This window comes from Salmo salar, chromosome ssa04, assembly GCF_905237065.1.
Source record: "Salmo salar chromosome ssa04, Ssal_v3.1, whole genome shotgun sequence".
Lineage (NCBI taxonomy): Eukaryota > Metazoa > Chordata > Actinopteri > Salmoniformes > Salmonidae > Salmo > Salmo salar.
In genome coordinates this window covers 31,866,755-31,887,934 of record NC_059445.1, presented here as the reverse complement: position 1 = coordinate 31,887,934, position 21,180 = coordinate 31,866,755, and the positions used below count along the sequence as shown (strand labels likewise).

Here is a 21,180-nt window from a genome sequence, read left to right as displayed (position 1 = left end):
TGTCTTCCAGATATGCACCAGACTGCTCCCTACGTGGTGACAGGCAGCGTTGATCAGACAGTCAAAGTGTGGGAGTGTCGCTGAGTCTGCCTGCTATCTCCCTCTCCTCATCCTCCTCTCTACCCCACAACCACAGCCCTATAACCCCCCCAACCACCTCTTTTCCCACAAACTCACCGCAACCTCCTCCTTTATCCCACCAAACAGCAGCCCTATAACCGCCTCTTCCCTCCTATCCTACCCTGTCTCTTTGACACTCACCTAAGCCCCACCTCTCGCACTCCACACCATGGTTACCCAGGCTCTCCGCCCTGCCCTGTTCAAATAAATATTGCCCTTTTATGTAAATTATTCTGGATATAGAGTACGCTTAATAAATGTTACACACTCTAACACACACATTCTCTCTCACACACACACTAAAAGAGAAAAGTATTCCTTGCATGGTGAATTCACCCAAAACTTGTATACTGTAAATTTGCATACCGTTGTCATGACGTCCTGATGGGGTAAATGGTTTGTGTTCTGCCCCAGTGGATGCTGGGTAATTGTGACACAGTGCACGCAACCCAATCACGTATGTCCTTTAAGGGTTTTATTTAGTATCTTGCCTCCGCTGTTATAGTCTGACGCTACCTGGGAGAGAGGGAAGGAGAGGAGTGTGAAAGAAGGAAGAGCGGATGAAGTGGGGAGGAGAAGGAGTAGAATAAAAGATGTGGGGGGAAGAGCGGGAAAAAAACAGAAATGAACATTTAGTCCTTTAGTTGAGGTGACAGAAAGTGTGTGCGCATGTGTTCATCTGCGTGTGTGCAATGTGTACTGTACGTGTGTACATAGGATAACCTCTTATCATTCTCTCTGTGGTCGTCTGTTTATACAGATGTAGAGAATTGTGTGGAGGCAAGGCTTCTTTCCCTCTGTTTTTACTCCCTCTCTTTCTGACTGACTGACTGGCTTCTAGTAGCTACTCATAGGAGTATGCTCACTAAGTTCTGTGCGCTCGCTCGCTCTTTCTCTCTTTCATATACATACACACTCACACAGATGCACATACACACACGCACAGTAAAATTGTGTATCAATATATCTGGATGTCATTGTTTGCACCATAATTAAAAAATAAAAATCTGTAAATACAACTTTGGCCTTGTTTTTTGTTTTTTTTATCAATGGTGTGAAAGTTTTGCACAGCTTCAGGACGCCAAACTACAGTACCAGTCAAGTTTGGACACCTACTCATTTATGCGGTTTTCTTTATTTTTACTATTTTCTACATTGTAGAATAATATTGAAGACATCAAAACTATGAAATAACACATGGAATCATGTAGTAACCAAAAACGTGTTAAACAAATCAAAATATATTTTAGTTTCTTCAAAATAGCCACCCTTTGCCTTGATGACAGCTTTGCACACTCTTGACATTCTCTCAACCAGCTTCACCTGGAATGCTATTCCAACATATGCTGAGCACTTGTTGGCTGCTTTTCCTTAGTCCCACTCAGCGCAAACCAGATGGGATGGTGTATCGCTGGAGAATGCTTTGGTAGTGTAATGGGAATTTCAATGTTTGTGCTTTTCTGATAACTCATTTCTGTCAACTATTCATGTGCTGTTCTAATAACCAATGGACGTGTTTATGCAAGTGACTGACTGAACGAATCTTCACTTATCAGTATCTGGAATTTGGCAGTACACCCAGGCCTTATTTTGAGAACGAGAACAAAAGATATCTCAGTTTCAAGGTCTCAGCTTGGAGAGAAGAAGCCTTGTGCGGTATTGGGCTGTCACATGAATGAAACAAAACGGTAATGGTTAATGAATTATGCTAAATCATGCATATATAACTTGTCTGTGTATAGCTGTATATAAGACAACTGCTGGGTTTGCCCAAAAAGAGCTCCTGATTGACATATACCATGCTGCATTGAGTTGATTGGAACCTCCAGCGCGCTGACCAACAAAGGATGATTAATTTAAGATTGACTTTGAGTGTCCCTGTGTAAGATTTTCCATGACAGTAGCCATGCTGGTTATGTGTGCCTTGAATTCTAAATAAATCACTGACAGAGTCACTAGCAAGCACCATCACACCACCACTTTGTAGCAATTTGACAGTGAAGGCCTGATTCACCCAGTCTCCTCTGAACAGTTGATGTTGAGATGTGTCTATTACATGAACTTATCATCTGCAGCAGAGTTAACTCTGGGTCTTCCTTTCCGGTGGTGGTCCTCATGAGAGCCAGTTTCATCATAGCGCTTGATGGTTTTTGCGACTGCACTTGCACTTGAAGAAACTGACATTTCTCTGCTTATTTGAGCTGTTCTTGCCATAATATGGACTTGGTCTTTTACCAAATAGGGCCATCTTCTATATACCACCCATACCTTGTCACAACACAACTGATTGGCTCAAATGCATTAATAAGGCAAGAAATTCCACAAATTCACTTTGAACAAGGCAGACGTTAATTCAAATGCTTTCCAGGTGACTACCTCAATATTTTTTATTTATTTAACTAGGCAAGTCAGTTAAGAACACATTCTTATTTACAATGATGGCCTAAAATGCCTCATCAAGCTTGAGAAAATGCCAAGAGTGTGCAAAGCTGGCATCAGGCAAAGGGTGGCTACTTTGAAGAATCTAAATATAAAATATATTTTAATTTGTTGAACACTTTTTTTTGGTTACTACATGATTCCATGTGTTATTTCATAGTTTTGATGTCTTCACTTTTATTCTACAATGTAGAAAATAGTAAAAAAAAAAAAAAAAAAACCTTGAATGAGTGGGCGTGTCCAAACTTCAAGTCACCTTATTAATAATGCACTGTTCACTGCTCACACACACCTACTCACTCCCTCCCTCACTCACCCACCCACAGAGCTATTACTGTATCACGGAGGGCCGTATCTTGGCAACAGTTGCCACGACGGTGAACGCATGAGCACCTTTTGCAGCCTTGGTAAAGAGAGAGAGAGGTGGATTGTCAATCCCTAAATCAACAACCGACTATGGGAGGCACACAGTACTATTCTATTCCACATCAGGTAACTGATGCGAGCAGTAGAATCGGATTTTAAAAAATATATTAAAATACACCTTATGGAACAGCGGGAACTGTGAAGAGACACACACAGGCACTGACACACGATAAGACACACTCTACAAACACATACACATAGATGTTGTAGCTGCTGCCTTGGCAGAGTAGCTGCTGCCTTGGAAGCAACTAATGGGGATCCTTAATAAATACAAATACAAAATTGTAGGAAGAAAATAGTGTATCAAAATGGGGAAATGGGAGGAGAGAACGGAGCAAAAGGAGGTGGAGTTAAAATGAAGGATAGAGAGAAGATAGAAGGGGGAGGAGAGGAGGGATGGAGTGTGAAGGGGTTAGAGTAGACACCTACCTAGACCCAGGTTGCCCTGGGTCGAACTCTGTTTCTCAAGAGAACCACTAGAGCAGAAACACTGGCCTACTTCTTTCTCCACACCCGCAACATCTGCGCACACACTTTCTCATGTGTGGTAGGCCTACACAGTGAGACTAATCCCAAAGATAGTCCTGGTTTGTTGTCATACACATGCTAATTTGGTACAGTATTTATCAGTTGATTTGATTGTTATTTTGGAATGTGGAATGTGCATAGAAAGACCATTGTCTGATATACAATCTTCTTTTCTCTGTCTTTCTCCTTCTCTTCATTCGCTGGTGCTCTGCCCCTGTCTCTTTCATGAATCTGTAGCTTTTTCCTTCTGTCTTTATATTCTCTTTCATGCTCTCATCTATATTGCTCTCTTCCCTCCCTCTAGTAGTGTCGGTGTTCAGTGTTAATGAGGTGGGTAAATGGCTAAACCATAAATATATCTGCACCTTTTCTGTCTGTAGTCAACATGGAGGTGGTATATTTCTCCCTGAACTGATCATAGTGAATCATGCATGGTATGTGTGCATTTTGTGGCTTTTTCTGAGGCCAGTGTGCTCATTGAGTCTCACACATACTCTTTCACACCTCCATTGGTGATAGGGGATAATGTCTGTGTTCAGTGTTAATGAGGAGGGTAAATGGCTTATCCATACACGTGTCTGAGTGAGTGAGAGTGAGTGAGTGAGTGAGTGAGTGAGTGAGTGAGTGAGTGAGTGAGTGAGTGAGTGAGTGAGTGAGTGAGTGAGTGAGAGAGAGAGAGAGAGAGAGAGAGAGAGAGAGAGAGAGAGAGAGAGAGAGAGAGAGAGAGAGAGAGAGAGAGAGAGAGAGAGAGAGAGAGAGAGAGCAGCCCTTACGCACTTCTGAGCAGTTGTTATGATTGGTCGAGACAGTCCAACTCTGTGATGAGAGCAGAGGGTATTCCACTGGGCTCTGTCCAATCACAGACTGTTACCATGCAGGGACATACACTGTACTAGCACATCCACACGCTGTACATGCATAGTCAACAACTCATATTGACACACAAATGCATGTCCAACAACACACACACACTGGTTCCCTGGCTTGCGTTGAAACTCTGAGCCAGCCCCCGAGTCTCAAAAATGACAACATTAGGGGTGAGTGTGTGGGAGGTGAGAGAAGTAGAAGAAGGAGTGAAAGAGAGTAGCTGGAGCGACATAACGTAAAAGAGAAAGGGAGAGAGAAATAGAAAGTAAATGGTAGAGAGAGAGACAGAGAGAGAATGGCTGGCCATTTAGGTAGTATTAAAAGTGGCAACAACTACAAAAATGCCTTAACATCAAGACAATGACCATCCGATTTTTTACAAAGTAAATAAATGGGCAGTGAGATCCATTAGTGCTGTTTTCTGCTGTTGGTCATAGTGGTCAGGTAGGGTGTGGATGTGGAACGGCCAAGATGTCAGCGTCCATAGCAGATGCCGAGGAGTTTGAGAAGTGGCTGAATGAACGACTAGACTCCTTAGAAGTTGACCAGGTGTATGGAGCTTATATTTTAAAAGTAGGAGAGTGGTCTTAGCGGAGTTGCTAACAAGCGGATGTATCTGGTTTTCAGGGATACAGCTAATTCAACCTAGCTTCTTTTTATGCTGAAAACCGGATGTGGGAACTCCACTCAAGCGTTTTCTTTTACGCCTGCTATGTTAGGTTAGGAGGAGAGTCGCGAAGAGAAGGACGACACACTGCTTGGAATACTATCTGCGTTTTTTTGGAGGGTGAGAAACTTGAAGGTGTCTGCAAAGAGATCATCAGGCGGTGGGTAGAGAGCTGTGCTCAGTCTGCAACCAAGAACAAATATGATATTGACGTACTGACCATTGCCAGTCTGATAGATTTGCAGGCGCAGATTGTGGTGAACCAGAAGAAAGTATCTGAGGAGTCCGGCAAGAGGGAATAAGCTAAAGAAGCAATCCTGGCTCAATATGCCAATAGCTGCTTCCCCCCAGTGGTGATAAATCCCTGTTTAACAACTCCAACATGGAGGAGGTTCTGAACAGGATGAAGCAGCAGAGGGACCAGGCTAAGACTTACATAAAAAGAAAGAAACAGACAAGGTACCTCATGAAAAGGATAAACTAGCCAAGCAGGACAGGAAGGACAACGAAAAGAAACGCACACAAAAATGGAAACACAAAAGATAACAAAAACTAATGACACTTTGGGACACTGTCACATGAAATGTTTTGTTCAAGAACAAAAACACGTCTATTTTTGCCTATCCCATATTTGCACCATAGACATTAAAAGCAGATTAGCACTATTACAAATATAACATGACATCTTAAAAAAAAAAACATGTTGTCCAGTGGATGCCCCGCCCCCCTCCGTGTGACTGACAGGTCTGGACCGGAGAGAGCGCATGTAAATGAGCCGCGCTCGGGCGGAGCGGGTGCCCATGTGGACAGGCACCATGCCTTGTTGTTCTGTGCGCTCATTGGCCAACTCGCATCGACTTGTTTTAATGCGCTGCGGGCCAGGGGAGGGTCTAAACCCTGGAGAGCGGTCCCGAGTGGATCACACGGACGGAATCTCTCAGGGACTTCAGAGTCCCGCCAGGCGTTGATGCCACGCATTTTAACGTCAAAAAGCGACCCAAACGCTTTCATATTCATAGACGCAATAAACTTTGGACTTTTGGAGCGACGGTGTCTGGCCGGTAGTGTGTGCAGGCAGCAGGCCACAGGCGGGATAACCCCTCTGTTTGGGTCTGATGTCCTCTACATACAGTAGCGCTCACCCTGCCGTCTTTTACCCCAGGCTGTTGTAACAGGGAGGGGTAGAAACGTGGAGGGCGGGCCCTGACTGCATTCGCCTTGTTATGTATTCCCGTGATCGCATCGCCATCTTGTTGCAATCCCTCTTTTACGTGTGAGAAAGCATTTATCCAAGGAATATATTTTTACTCATTTTCTTTCCGGTGAGAGGAAGAAAGGAATAAACAAATTGCGCGTTCGCGTCTGTTGCGTTCCAGACAGTGCTCCCCCGCGGATCTCGGCTGTGCCTTTTTTTCTTCTGTCCTGGGCGATCGGGTAGCCTACGGTGAGGGGCGCACGATGAGCATCGATACTCTTCTGGAAGCGGCCAGATATCTGGAATGGCAAGCCCAGCAACAACAGATCACACATGGTAAGAAGGGGGTACTCAGGTGGGAAGCGGCGGGGGGCCTGCGGGAGCTCACAGTCTAGGTAAGCCTTTGGAATAGCAGGATTTGGCTTGGTCGGTTTATTGGGTGGTCCACACCTACTTTAACCCCGAACGGTCATGCATTCCCACCGATCAGCCTAGGTCCTGCTGGGAAACATCGTTTTCACTCAATAGCCTGTTCATGGACCCTTTGTCGGTAATTCATGAACATAGCCTGACTGACCCTCTGTAGTTTGACTAATGCATTTATTTTCATTTATCAATACGGGAGCAGGAGGTATTTTTCTACCTCGGTTTCCGGGTTAAATCCCAGCTATATATAGCTTTGCTGCTACTAATATGCGCACTCTGTCTGTGTGTGGCTAGTTACGCTGTATCTACTGACATTGCCGCGCGTTCTGCACTCCAGAACGCTTCTGTATTTGTTTCGGGTTGGCTTCAAAGCATGTGTTGTTGCTTGCTACAATGTTGCAACTGTGGATCACACACACGCGTGTTACTATGTTACAACAGTACATTACATGTACCATGTCGTCATTACAGCCTTCAGTCTTTTATACTCTCGGAAATTCTAAACATGTTTTGGGTGTAAAAGATAGGTCTAGTAGGGTGATATTTTAAGCTTGTTTTGCAGTAGTAGACTAATGATTGCAGAATTTTGGCAAGGCTACTGATGGTCGATGTTGCAATCTGGTCTCAGAGCATTTCGTATTATTCTTTATATAAATCCGAGACACTATTTAATATGTTATGTTTGGTATGGTTACATAAGACAGATGGTTACTTAAGGCAAAAACGAAAGAAGGTAGTTGGTTGAGGTGGACACGGGTGGGTGTATAATGCGAAGTCTAGCAACCCAAAGGTTGTGAGTTCAAATTTTATCACAGACAACTTTATCATTTTAGCTAATTAGCAACTTTCAACTACTTACTACATTTTAGCTACTTTGCAACTACTTAGCATGTTAGTTAACTTGTAAACTTAACCCAAACCCCTAGCCTAGCTAATGTTAGCAAGCTAGCTAACGTTAACCACCTAACTAGAATTTGTAACATATCATACGTTTAGCAAATTCATAACATATAATATGAATTGTAATTTGTAACATATCATACGAAATGGGTGCTGGACATCCACAAATTAGTACATACCATACGAAACATATCATACTAAATGGAGTGTCTCGGACTTACGTACAGAATAATACAAAATGATCTGATACCAGGTTGCATAGGGCGGTGGCAGGCAGCAGAACGACCAAGCAGGCTCTCTCTTTTACATAATGCTCTGACATTGCTCAGCTATCTTATGACACTCCGGGGCGGGACACACACACAACCCTACTCCCTGTCTACTAAAGTAACTCCCTCCCTATGACAGAGCTGTGTGTGTGAAACGTTAAACACAGCATGGGTGTCCGTTTGACGGGGTTGTGAACTGAATCACAGTTATTCACAGGATATTTCATCGACGGTTGGTGATTTCATCGCCACATATTGGGAAGAGGGATTTTTGTTTCACTTATCTGGTGACGTGTCAGTTCATCCACACGCCCCTAGTGGCACATACATACCGTGTGCCTAAGAGGGCCTGCCCCCGACCACCACGTGCATGCCAGAATGACTGGCGCACAGGTCACAGTGGGGGGAAAGTAGGGCAACCCCACCTTCTCTCTTTTCTCCCCCTCCTCTATCTCCTCCCTTTTTTTTCAAATTAAAAGTATATGGACACCTTTCTCCCTCTCTCAATGAAAGAGTTATGTAATTCATGTTTACATGTTTTTAAATCTGGAGCAGGGCTGAACAGAAACAGTGTGTGAGTGTGTTGCATGTATGTACACTACATGACCAAAAGTATGTGGGCACCTGCTCATCCAACATCTCGTTCCAAAATCACGGACATTAATATGGATTTGGTCCCCCCTTTGCTGCTACAACATCCTTCACTCTTCTGGGAAGGCTTTCCACTAGATATTGGAACATTGCTGTGGGGACTTGCTTCCATTCAGCCACCAGAGCATTAGTGAGGTCGGGCGCTTAAGCCTGTCTCGCAGTCAGCGTTCCAATTCATCCCAAAGGTGTCTTATGGGGTTGAGGTCAGGGCTCTGTGCAGGCCAGTCAAGTTCTTCCACACCAATCTCAACAAATAATTTCTGAATGGACCTCACTTTGTGTACAGGGGCATTGTGATCCTGAAACAGGAAAGGGCCTTCCCCAAACTGTTGCCAAAAAGTTGGAAGCACAGAATTGTCTAGAATGTCATTGTATGCTGTAGCGTTAAGATTTCCCTTCACTGGAATTAAGGGGCTTAGCCCGAACCATGAAAGACAGCCTCAGAGGTTCGATCCCAGGCTGTGTTACAGTCGGCCGTGACCGGGAGCCCTATAAGGCGGCTCACAATTGGCCCAGCGTCAACCGGGTTTGGGGAGGGTTTGGCTGGGGGGGATCTCCTTGCTCATCGCACTCTAGCGATGACAGGCCGGGTGCCTGCCAGCTGACTTCGGTCGTCAGTTGAACAGTGTTTCCTCCGACACATTGGTGCGGCTGGCGTCCGGTTAAGCGAGCAGTGTGTTAAGATGCAGCGCGGCATGGCGGGTCATGTTTCGGAGGACGCATGACTTCACCTTCGCCTCTCCTGAGCCAGTTGGGGAGTTGCAGCGATGAGACAAAATCATAACTACAAATTGGGGAGAAAATGGGGTACAATTCAAAAAGAAAAAAAAGAACAACAAAAACTATTATTCCTCCTCCACCAAACTTTACAGTTGGCACTATGCATTGGGGCAGGTAGTGTTCTCCTGGCATCCGCGAAACCCAGATTCGTCCATTGGACTACCAGATGGTGAAGTGTGATTTATCACTCCAGAGAATGCGTTTTCACTGCTCTAGAGTCCAATGGCAAAGAGCTTTACACCACTCCAGCCAATGCTTGACATTAGAGCAGTGAAAGCGCAGAGTCCAATGGCGGAGAGCTTTATACCACTCCAGCCAATGCTTGACATTGCGCATGGTGATCTTAGGCTTGTGTGAGGCTGCTCGGGCCATGGAAACCCATTTCATGAAGCTCCCGACGAACAGTTCTTGTACTGACGTTACTTCCAAAGGCAGTTTGGAACTCGGTAGTGAGTGTTGCAACCGGGGACAGACAATTTGTACGCACTATGCGCTTCAGCACTCTGCGGTCCCGTTCTGTAAGCTTGTGTGGCCTACCACTTCGCGGCTGAGACGTTTTTGCTCCTAGATATTTCCACTTCACAATAACAGCACTTACAGTTGACCGGGCCAGCTCTAGCAGGGTAGAAATTTGACAAACTGACTTGTTGGAAAGGTGGCATCCTATGACGGTGCCATGTTGAAAGCCACAGAGCTCTTCAGTAAGGCCATTCTACTGCCAATGTTTGTCTATGGAAATTGCATGGCTGTGTGCTCGATTTTATACACCTGTCAGCAACGGGTGTAGCTGAAATAGCCAAATCCAGTCATTTGAAAAGGCGTCCACATACTTTTGTATATATAGTGTATGTATATGTGAGAACCTTTTCAGAGCGGAAGAGAAAGGTCAGGGAGTCTGAAAAAGTGTGCTTATCCCCCCCCTCCCCGTTGCAATGCAGAGGTCCATCTCTCCCTTCCTCCCAACCTACCTCTCTCTCTCTTGTTTTCTCATTTACTTATCTGTTACTTTCTAAATGTAATCCATTAGTTACTAGTTACCTGTCCAAAATTGTAATCAGTAACAATTTTGGATTAGTGTAATATAATTACTTTCAGTTACTTTTTAGACCAAAATGAATATTACCAATTGAATGACATACAATTTCCATATATCCCCCATAAAAACAACATGCATACATACACATATATACACACATATATACACACACATACATATACACATATATATATATATATATATATATACATACATACACACAAACACACACACATATACATATACATACATATATATATATATATATATATATATATATATAGTGCCTTGCGAAAGTATTCGGCCCCCTTGAACTTTTTGACCTTTTGCCACATTTCAGGCTTCAAACGTAAAGATATAAAACTGTAATTTTTTGTGAAGAATCAACAACAAGTGGGACACAATTATGAAGTGGAACGAAATTTATTGGATATTTCAAACTTTTTTAACAAATAAAAAACTGAAAAATTGGCCTTGCAAAATTATTCAGCCCCTTTACTTTCAGTGCAGCAAACTCTCCAGAAGTTCAGTGAGGATCTCTGAATGATCCAATGTTGACCTAAATGACTAATGATGATAAATAGAATCCACCTGTGTGTAATCAAGTCTCCGTATAAATGCACCTGCTCTGTGATAGTCTCAGAGGTCCGTTTAAAGCGCAGAGAGCATCATGAAGAACAAGGAACACACCAGGCAGGTCCGAGATACTGTTGTTGAGGAGTTTAAAGCCGGATTTGGATACGAAAAGATTTCCCAAGCTTTAAACATCCCAAGGAGCACTGTGCAAGCGATAATATTGAAATGGAAGGAGTATCAGACACTGCAAATCTACGAAGACCCGGCCGTCCCTCTAAACTTTCAGCTCATACAAGGAGAAGACTGATCAGAGATGCAGCCAAGAGGCCCATGATCACTCTGGACGAACTGCAGAGATCTACAGCTGAGGTGGGAGACTCTGTCCATAGGACAACAATCAGTCGTATACTGCACAAATCTGGCCTTTATGGAAGAGTGGCAAGAAGAAAGCCATTTCTTAAAGATATCCATAAAAAGTGTCGTTTAAAGTTTGCCACTAGCCACCTGGGAGACACACCAAACATGTGGAAGAAGGTGCTCTGGTCAGATGAAACCAAAATCGAACTTTTTGGCAACAATGCAAAACGTTATGTTTGGCGTAAAAGCAACACAGCTCATCACCCTGAGCACACCATCCCCACTGTCAAACATGGTGGTGGCGGCATCATGGTTTGGGCCTGCTTTTCTTCAGCAGGGGCAGGGAAGATGGTTAAAATTGATGGGAAGATGGATGGAGCCAAATACAGGACCATTCTGGAAGAAAACCTGATGGAGTCTGCAAAAGACCTGAGACTGGGACGGAGATTTGTCTTCCAACAAGACAATGATCCAAAACATAAAGCAAAATCTACAATGGAATGGTTCACAAATAAACATATCCAGGTGTTAGAATGGCCAAGTCAAAGTCCAGACCTAAATCCAATCGAGAATCTGTGGAAAGAACTGAAAACTGCTGTTCACAAACGCTCTCCATCCTACCTCACTGAGCTCGAGCTGTTTTGCAAGGAGGAATGGGCAAAAATGTTGGTCTCTCGATGTGCAAAACTGATAGAGACATACCCCAAGCGACTTACAGCTGTAATCGCAGCAAAAGGTGGCGCTACAAAGTATTAACTTAAGGGGGCTGAATAATTTTGCACGCCCAATTTTTCAGTTTTTTATTTGTTAAAAAAGTTTGAAATATCCAATAAATTTCGTTCCACTTCATGATTGTGTCCCACTTGTTGTTGATTCTTCACCAAAAAATACAGTTTTATATCTTTATGTTTGAAGCCTGAAATGTGGTAAAAGGTCGAAAAGTTCAAGGGGGCCGAATACTTTCGCAAGGCACTGTATATATATATATATATATATATATATATATAATTAGGATAAATCAATCTAAGAGTTTACATAGCTGGCCATAAATGGATGCTGCATTTATAAATGTATGGGTTATGTAGGCTTCTTCTAACCCATTGCTTTCTACTTCAATAGAGATATTCATTTGATTAGGCTATATCTTTACATTAAAAACCAAAGGCTGTTAGATTTCCAGTCATTCCAATTAATTTAATACCACTTGATCTTCAAGAATAGGACTTAGAAATATATAGATTATCCAAATTGTTTTACCTGAGCATGACCCAAAAACTAAGGACTTATTAGCCTACTCTGTTGTTTATGATTGTGTTGTCATGAAGAACTGATTGGGCTCATTGCTTCGAGTTGGAAAATAAATACTGCTCTCATGGAATGGCATGCTTTGTGCACTACCCAAAACATTTTTTTAACCTTTATTTAACTAGGCAAGTTAGTTAAGAAAAAAAATCCTTATTTATGATGAAGGCCTACCCTGGTAAAACCCGGGCCAATTGTGCAACGCCCTATGGGACACCCAATCACGGCCGGATGTGATTCAGCCTGGATTCGAACCAGGGACTGTTGTGACGCCTCTTGCACTGAGATGCAGTGCCTTAGACTGCTGCGCCATTCAGAAGCCCGTTGTTGTGGAAGGCTGTTCACAAATGTAGGCCTATGTCTGTATTTTAACCCAATAATGGTTGAATTTAAGAAGTTTAAGCTGCCTTTCAATCATTGTTTTTGCAACCAGTGGACAACAAGTGAAAAATGCGCTCTTGCAACAGCTCCATAGTGAGTATCCAGTCTGTGGAATAAACGTTTGAGGGTGTTCCACCCTTCTAAACTCCTCCGTGGTATTGTGCTTTACATACTGGCAAAAATGAGTTTAATTTAACGACCATGACTGGGGCTTTTATTGCTCAATCAAAAAAAAAATCCATATGCCTTACGGACACATGCTCAAACTCGCACACTTTTGATAGACTTAAACAGGTGCAAATGATCAAGATATCAAAGTGTCACCAACAAAAACCGTAAACAATAGGCCTATAACAAATGTAGCATATTGCATTCATTTTCACATGCAAATAGGCCGTCATTGTAAATAAGAATTTGTTCTTAACTGACTTGCCTAGTTAAATTAAGGTTAAATAAAAACAACTACAATCCGTAAAGTGCAATTAGCTAAATGAGAGCAGCAGTGTGATTCACATCATTGTGCTGTGTAGATGTATCAATAATAAGTCATATCCATATCGCCCGTAGGCCACACCCCTGCTGTCGTCCTTACCTCCAGTTGGATGTACTGGATAATCCTTGGATGATGACAGCAGTCACACCATTGGAAGACATAGCTTGGACTGTAGCCTACAAAAGCCTTTTCCCGCGATTCATCAAACCCATTTGGTGTGTCATCAATATGGTCTCTGACGTGTGTCACCTTTTTAGTTAATGTCTGTGGGATCCCTCGTGTCGTGTGCATCTAATTTTGCTATGGATCTATGGTAACTGCCGTTTCATTGAGCATGCAGATTTAAGACAAACCCCTTTTGTTTAGTGTGTGTGTGATTTTGCTTGCCTGTGTGTCTGCTGTGTGCTGTGTTTATTGATGTGCATATGTGTTGACCTGTGTGTGTACGTGTGCATATGCGTGTCAGCTACACCGTGTTTGGTGTGCATTGTTGCCGGCTCCAATGACACCGCTGAGTAGACCCATTACAACCACCCCAGGCCAACGCCCCACTCAACCCACCAGCCTATCACAGGCCTGGACCAAGGGCTTTCAGCGAGAGACCCTGTCCCCACGTCCCATCGGTCGGTCTGCCTCTAGGATGACATCATTGTGTGTGTGTGTGTGTGGGGGGGGGGGGGGTGTGTGTGTGTTCACCACTTCCCCTAAGACAGTTTTGTCTGTGAAATATGAATTCTACTACATTTTCGTACTGCTATACGAGATGAAGCCTTCAAGTCCTTACATTTCTAACCATCATCTCTTTCCTCTTATATGTTATTCTTCTCCTCGCCCAAAGAGGAGGAGCGCTGCAGAGAGAAGGCGGAGCTTCACAGCCGGGAGGCAGAGTCCAGACGAGCAGAGGTTGTGACCTGTGTGGACCAGCCAATCAGATTCAACCATGTCACCTTGGGGTCATCACAGCATTGGCCTGAGTCATCACAACATTGTCAGCACCAGCACCGCTCTCCCTCCTCTCACCCTCTTCCTCTCTCCCTCCCTCCTCCCCCCATCTCCATCGCTGTCATCCCCATGGTACCCGTTGTCACAGCTACGCCCTCTGAACCGCCCTTTCCCGTCATCACGACGATCGCTGCTGCGGCAACCTCGCTCCACCTCGAAGGCTCCCAGGTGATGAAGGGAGGCTCCTCCCCTACTCAGCAGCAGCCAATCCAGCGCCAGCTGGCAGCCCAGGTGAAGGCGGAGCCTAACTCGATGACGCCACAGACAGGCGGAAGCCCTAGCCAATCCCAACCTCCAATTCAGATTCCGTACCCGACCTCCATCATCACCAAAGCCGCTTCCCAACATGCACTACTTCCGCAGCAAGCCATTCCCACACAGCCACGCCCAAACGGAACCATCATGGATGACCTGAGAGGGTTGGACGGGAAGAGACGACCAGGAGGGTGAGAGAGAGTCCTCGTTTTTGAGGGCATACATTTTGCATGGATTTTCACTGATCACCGACTAAGGAAACTGAATGATCTACAAATAATAAATTAGTTATTTAGGATGCAAGGTGATTTGTAGATCAGCCAGTCAACAGTGGAACACCACGAGTGTAGTTGAACAAATTGGAATGTAATCGAACACGCACAGTGTAGTCAAACATGATGGCATGTAATCGAACACAAACATGATGGCATGTCATCGAACACAAACATGATGGCATGTAATCAAACACGCACAGTGTAGTCAAACACCAACAATTGGTGTGGAAGTCAGTTTTTATTCAGATGTTGTGTTTTGCAGAGCTGGAACCAGAGAGGTGCACAACAAGCTGGAGAAGAACAGAAGAGCTCACTTGAAGGATTGTTTTGATACGCTGAAGAAGAACGTTCCAAACGTAGATGAGAAGAAAACCTCCAACCTCAGTGTTCTACGCAGCGCCCTGCGTTACATACAGGTCGGCTACATGTGTGTGTGTGATGTTAGGGTGGTGCAGTCCCCTTTTTTCTTTCCCTCTGCCTTTTATCTTGCTTTTCTTCTTCTCATCCTCGCTCCCAATTCAAATAAATGTTTTTTTCTTTAATAGCCAAAATTCACGGAAAATATAGCGATTAGAGCTGTATTCTAATTAAGCTGCCATTTCCTTTTTCTCTCATTCCCTCCCTCCCTCTCTTTTCCTGGATCCTTGGCCACGTGAGTTGAGAGCACATGGCTAACGTGAGCTCAGTGACGTCAACCCTCCCTCCCTCCCTCTGCCCCGCTTGGCTATGCCCCTCCCTCACGGCAGAGTGAGAGAGACACTGAACACTCTGTTCTGCTGCTGCTCTGCTCTTTGTCTCTACCTCCCTCTCTTTCTGTCTACCTCGGTTTCTTTCTCTTTTTCGCACAGTCATCCCTCTTTCCTTCTCATGCTTTCTCTTTCCAGTTATACATCCCTTTCTCTCCCCCTTTTCCTCTCTTTCTCTCCTCCCCCCTCTCTGTTTCTGCCCTTTAGAACACTTGGTAACCATAGAGACAGGCGGCAGGTGGTCAGAACACTGCAGGAGGTCCAGTTCTTTACTCTGTGTGTGTGTGTGTGTGTTTTCGCAAGTGAATTTATGCAAGGATGTGTTTGTGGAATTGTGTGTTAAGTCTGCAGGCTTTGTACTCACACTAGCACACTGCTCCTTTTAACAAGGGCAGACAAAATGAAAAATATTATGCTGATTGATGATGAGGATCATGATGACGAAGGCTTTTCAAAAACAGGTGCTGTGGTTGTTTTGAGGATGATATCTCTGGAAGCACACTGGTCACTGATAACAATGATCTCTGGGAGGGTATTGACAGGAGATCTCCATCCTAGTGATGGAGAGAGAGAGGGGGAGCAAAGAGAGATGAGGGAAAGGAATGAGGGAACCTTGGAGGGGGGTAGAAGATACTTTTGGCCATGAAGTGTATGTGGACACCGCTTCCTATTAGTGGATGTCTATTTCAGCCACACTCGTTGCAGACAGGTGTATAAAAATCGAGCACACTGCCATGCAATCTCCATAGACAAACACTGGCAGTAGAATGGCCATAATGAAGTGACTTTCAACACAGCACCATCTTAGGATGCCACCTTTCCAACAAGTCAGTTTGTCAAATTTCTGCCCTGCTAGAGCTGCCCCGGTCAACTGTAAGTGCTGTTATTGTGAAGTGGAAACGTTTAGGAGCAACAATGGCTCAGCCGCGAAGTGGTAGGCCACACAAGCTCACAGAACAGAAGCGCTGAAGTGTGTAGCGCATAAACATTGTCTGTCCTCGGTTACAACACTCACTACCGAGTTCTAAACTGCCTCAGGAAGCAACGTCAGTACAAAAACTGTTCGCTGGGAGCTTCATGAAATGGGTTTCCATGTCCTAGCAGCCACACACACAAGCCTAAGATCACCATGCGCAATGCCAAGCGTCAACTGGAGTGGTGTAAAGCTCACTACCATTGGACTCTGGAGCAATGGAAACACGTTCTCTGGAGTGATGAATCACGCTTCACCATCTGGCCGTCCCACGGACGAATCTGGGTTTGACGGATGCCAGGAGAACACTACCTGCCCAAATGCATAGTGCCAACTGTAAAGTTTCGTGGAGGAGGAATAATGGTCTGGGGCTGTTTTTCATGGTTCGGGCTAGGCCCCTTAATTCCAGTGAAGGGAAATCTTAACACTACAGCATACAATGACATTCTAGACGATTCTGTGCTTCCAACTTTGTGGCAACAGTTTGGGGAAGGCCCTTTCCTGTTTCAGCATGACAATGCCCCCGTGCACAAAGCGAGGTCCATACAGAAAGGGTTTGTTGAGATCGGTGTGGAAGAACTTGACTGGCCTGCACAGAGCCCTGACCTCAACTCCATCGAACACCTTTGGGATGAATTGGAACGCCGACTGCGAGTCAGGCCTAAACGCCCAACATCAATGCCCGACCTCAGTAACGCTCGTGGCTGAATGCTGCGGGGACTTGATTCCAATGTTCCAACATCTAGTGGAAAGCCTTCCCAGAAGAGTGGAGGATGTTATAGCAGCAAAGGCGGACCAACTCCATATTAATGTCCGTGATTTTGGAATGATATGTTCGACGACCAGTCCACATACTTTTGGCCTTATAGTGTATATAGAAGTGGGGGATGGAGGAAAGGAGAGGGGGAGATTGAAGGGGAGATTAAGGAAGAGGGGAGACGTCAGCTAGAGCAGTAAGCTGGAAAACAGCCAATTACATGACTCTTTAAATGAAATTACACCTTTATATCTTCCAATTAGATTCCTCGTTATATACTGTCACTCCCCTGCTCAACCGCAGAAACCCTTGTGGATGTTGTTACCGAGGAAACGGCTATGTGTGGCAGCTGTTGCCGTGGTGTTGGAGACGCAAGTAGACCAAATGAACACACACACACACCAACCTGCGTTTTCCTCTCCTGTACCACCATGTGTGTCATCATCGGGAAGGTGTGTGTGTGTGTGTGTGTGTGTGTGTGTGTGTGTGTGTGTGTGTGTGTGTTGAGCTGGTCTGTTCACCAACACACACAATTCCACCAATACACACAGTTAGACAAACACACTCGCATCCAGACACCGAGCCAGTTGGTCAATGAATAGTCAGTAGTGCACTGAGAGAAGGCTATCATACATATAGCTATCAAAATGACTTGTTTCATTTCTTCGCTGTTATTGATGAATGAATATGCAATGTAAAAATGAATGATTTGTCTCATGATAGGATTATCAATATGATTAATGGTACAACCAACCACACAGACGGTACAAGCGTATAGGCTAATCCCGATCTCTCTTACAAAGCTCCAGTAACACCTCTGCAGAGAGAAATGGGAGCCCTTTGAATGTTGAGCCGGAATGGAGTGTTCCTGGCTAGCAGTGAATGTAGTGTATTTGGAGGGGTGGGGAGAGAAACTGACCTTGCGTGTGGACTCCATCACGTGCCTGCTAAGAGTAAACCGCTTTGCTCACTGAACTCAGTGCCCTGTAGTCGGATCATGTGATGTCCCTCTCTCTCCCTTTTTCGTTTGTTTTCTGTCTGTCTTCTCCTCTATCCCATCTCTAGTATCGCCGCCATCTTGTTCTCTAACTTTTCAAACTCTTTCTTTCCACCCTGTGCTCTCTCTTCCTCTCTCACTCCCCCTCAGTAGTAAGTTGCGTGTGCCTGTGTTTAGGAGCCCCTCAGACCACTCAGTAACTTGGTCAGAGGACCATTTGTCTGCATGACTACTGCACACCTCTCTCCCTCCATCACTTCTTTCCCTCGCTCCCTCTCATAAGTTGACTATTCTTCTCTCTCCATGTTGTCTGCAGTGCACACACATGGTTGGGTCAGTTTTGGGCAGCTGTTATTGGTTTACGTGATATGTGTGTTTGCATGTGTGTTATGAGCAAGGAGTGTGTTATTGTCCCTTTCTCAGACTTTGTGAATGAGTTTAATTTATGGTAATGTGTAACAAGTGTGTTGGTATTACATATGCTATGTGTGTGTCTCCCTGTCCCCCAGACTCTGAAGCGAAAGGAGAAGGAGTATGAACATGAGATGGAGCGTCTAGCGAGAGAGAAGATCTCCACGCAGCAGAGACTGGCTGAGCTGAAGAACGAGCTGAGTCAGTGTATGGACGTTATGGAGATAGACAAGGTCCTCAGACAGACCGTACAACCAGAGGACGACCAGGCTTCTACTTCTACTGCCTCAGGTACACACACACAGACACACACACTTGCAGAAGAAAGCATGCTGTGTGTATACCAGGGTTTCCGTTAGAAACACATTTGACCTTCATGCTTATCAGTCTATAGCAGTATTTCCCAAACCTGGTCCTGGGGACCCCCAAAGGGTCTCCTAGCACTACACAGCTGATTCAAATAATCAGCTAATCATCAAGCTTTGATTATTTTAATCAGCTATGTAGTGTTAGGGCAAAACCCAAAACAGGGACACCTTGGGGTCCCTAGGGCCGAGTTTGGGAAACGCTGGTCTACAGGTTAATTTGCTGTGTGTGTGTTTTCATTAGCCTATCTTATTTATCCAACACAACTGTCACACGTGCACAGCATACAGTGCCTATTTTGAGCAGGATGTTTCTCCTGCAGCTCCTCGGCTGGTGCTGCTGAAGGAAAACGTGTGCTTTTGTAAGCCTGTTCATTGCGCAAGAATTTGAAATGCAATCTTGTGTTAAGTTTTGGTGAACAATTAAAAAGCTAGGCCTACTATTTTTATTGTCAACTGGTAGCCGAATTGAAGCGCGCCTCCCATTCACCATTAAAGTGCAGGCAACAGGCTGTCAGTGCGTCACCGCCACTTTACAATGTGAGCTGGAGGCAGTATGCTTTCTGAAAACACAGGCCTACTTAATAGTTTGAAACTTGACTGTTTTACTTCATATTATAAAGGCATGTCCTACCTTGCTTCATAGCAGCCTATAGGCAAATCTGACCAGGGACGTCTTACCTTGCTTCATAGCAGAGCAGCCTATAGGCAAATCTGACCAGGAATGTCTTACCTTGCTTCATAGCAGCCTATAGGCAAATCTGACCAGGGACGTCTTACCTTGCTTCATAGCAGCCTATAGGCAAATCTGACCAGGAACGTCTTACCTTGCTTCTTAGCAGCCTATAGGCAAATCTGACCAGGAACGTCTTCACCTTGCTTCATAGCAGAGCAGCCTATAGGCAAATCTGACCAGGAACGTCTTACCTTGCTTCATAGCAGCCTATAGGCAAATCTGACCAGGGACGTCTTACCTGGCTTCATAGCAGCCTATAGGCAAATCTGACCAGGAACATCTTACCTTGCTTCGTAGCAGCCTATAGGCAAATCTGACCAGGGACGTCTTACCTTGCTTCATAGAAGAGCAGCCTATAGGCAAATCTGACCAGGGACGTCCTACCTTGCTTCATAGCGTTGCACCCTATAGGCAAATCTGACCAGGAACATATTACCTTGCTTCGTAGCAGCCTATAGGCAAATCTGACCAGGAACATCTTACCTTGCTTCGTAGCAGCCTATAGGCAAATCTGACCAGGGACGTCTTACCTTGCTTCATAGCAGCCTATAGGCAAATCTGACCAGGGACGTCTTACCTTGCTTCATAGCAGCCTATAGGCAAATCTGACCAGGAACGTCTTACCTTGCTTCATAGCAGCCTATAGGCAAATCTGACCAGGGACGTCTTACCTTGCTTCATAGCAGCCTATAGGCAAATCTGACCAGGAACGTCTTACCTTGCTTCATAGCAGCCTATAGGCAAATCTGACCAGGAACGTCTTACCTTGCTTCATAGCAGCCTATAGGCAAATCTGACCAGGGACGTCTTACCTTGCTTCATAGCATAGCAGCCTATAGGCAAATCTGACCAGGGACGTCTAACCTTGCTTCATAGCAGCCTATAGGCAAATCTGACCAGGGACGTCTTACCTTGCTTCATAGCAGCCTATAGGCAAATCTGACCAGGGACGTCTAACCTTGCTTCATAGCATAGCAGCCTATAGGCAAATCTGACCAGGGACGTCTTACCTTGCTTCATAGCATAGCAGCCTATAGGCAAATCTGACCAGGGACGTCCTACCTTGCTTCATAGCGTTGCACCCTATAGGCAAATCTGACCAGGAACATAATACCTTGCTTCGTAGCAGCCTATAGGCAAATCTGACCAGGAACATCTTACCTTGCTTCGTAGCAGCCTATAGGCAAATCTGACCAGGGACGTCTTACCTTGCTTCATAGCAGCCTATAGGCAAATCTGACCAGGGACGT

The 21,180-nt window shown here is 44.8% G+C and overlaps 2 protein-coding genes and 1 pseudogene across 7 annotated transcripts in view; all 3 read left to right on the top strand.

Annotated features, from left to right (window-relative positions):
- The window catches only part of lis1b (Lissencephaly-1 homolog B), a 53,656-nt gene extending 52,517 nt beyond the window's left edge, over nt 1-1,139 (top strand). For all 6 annotated transcript variants that reach the window (XM_014195675.2, XM_045716209.1, NM_001140263.1 and 3 more), the window contains one exon: nt 11-1,139. In XM_014195675.2, the coding sequence (XP_014051150.1) occupies nt 11-84 (74 nt within the window). In that variant the 3' untranslated portion in view covers nt 85-1,139. The remainder of the gene's footprint in view (nt 1-10) is intronic.
- A 3,712-nt stretch (nt 1,140-4,851) lies between these two features.
- LOC106602995 (coiled-coil domain-containing protein 43-like) lies at nt 4,852-5,609 on the top strand (annotated as a pseudogene).
- Nucleotides 5,610-6,375: 766 nt separating this feature from the next.
- Nucleotides 6,376-21,180, top strand: part of mntb (MAX network transcriptional repressor b) — a 28,731-nt gene continuing 13,926 nt past the window's right edge. Inside the window, exons 1-4 of the mRNA XM_014195761.2 lie at nt 6,376-6,578; nt 14,252-14,861; nt 15,208-15,361; nt 18,928-19,120. Coding sequence (XP_014051236.1) covers nt 6,506-6,578; nt 14,252-14,861; nt 15,208-15,361; nt 18,928-19,120 — 1,030 coding nt within the window. The 5' untranslated portion in view covers nt 6,376-6,505. The remainder of the gene's footprint in view (nt 6,579-14,251; nt 14,862-15,207; nt 15,362-18,927; nt 19,121-21,180) is intronic.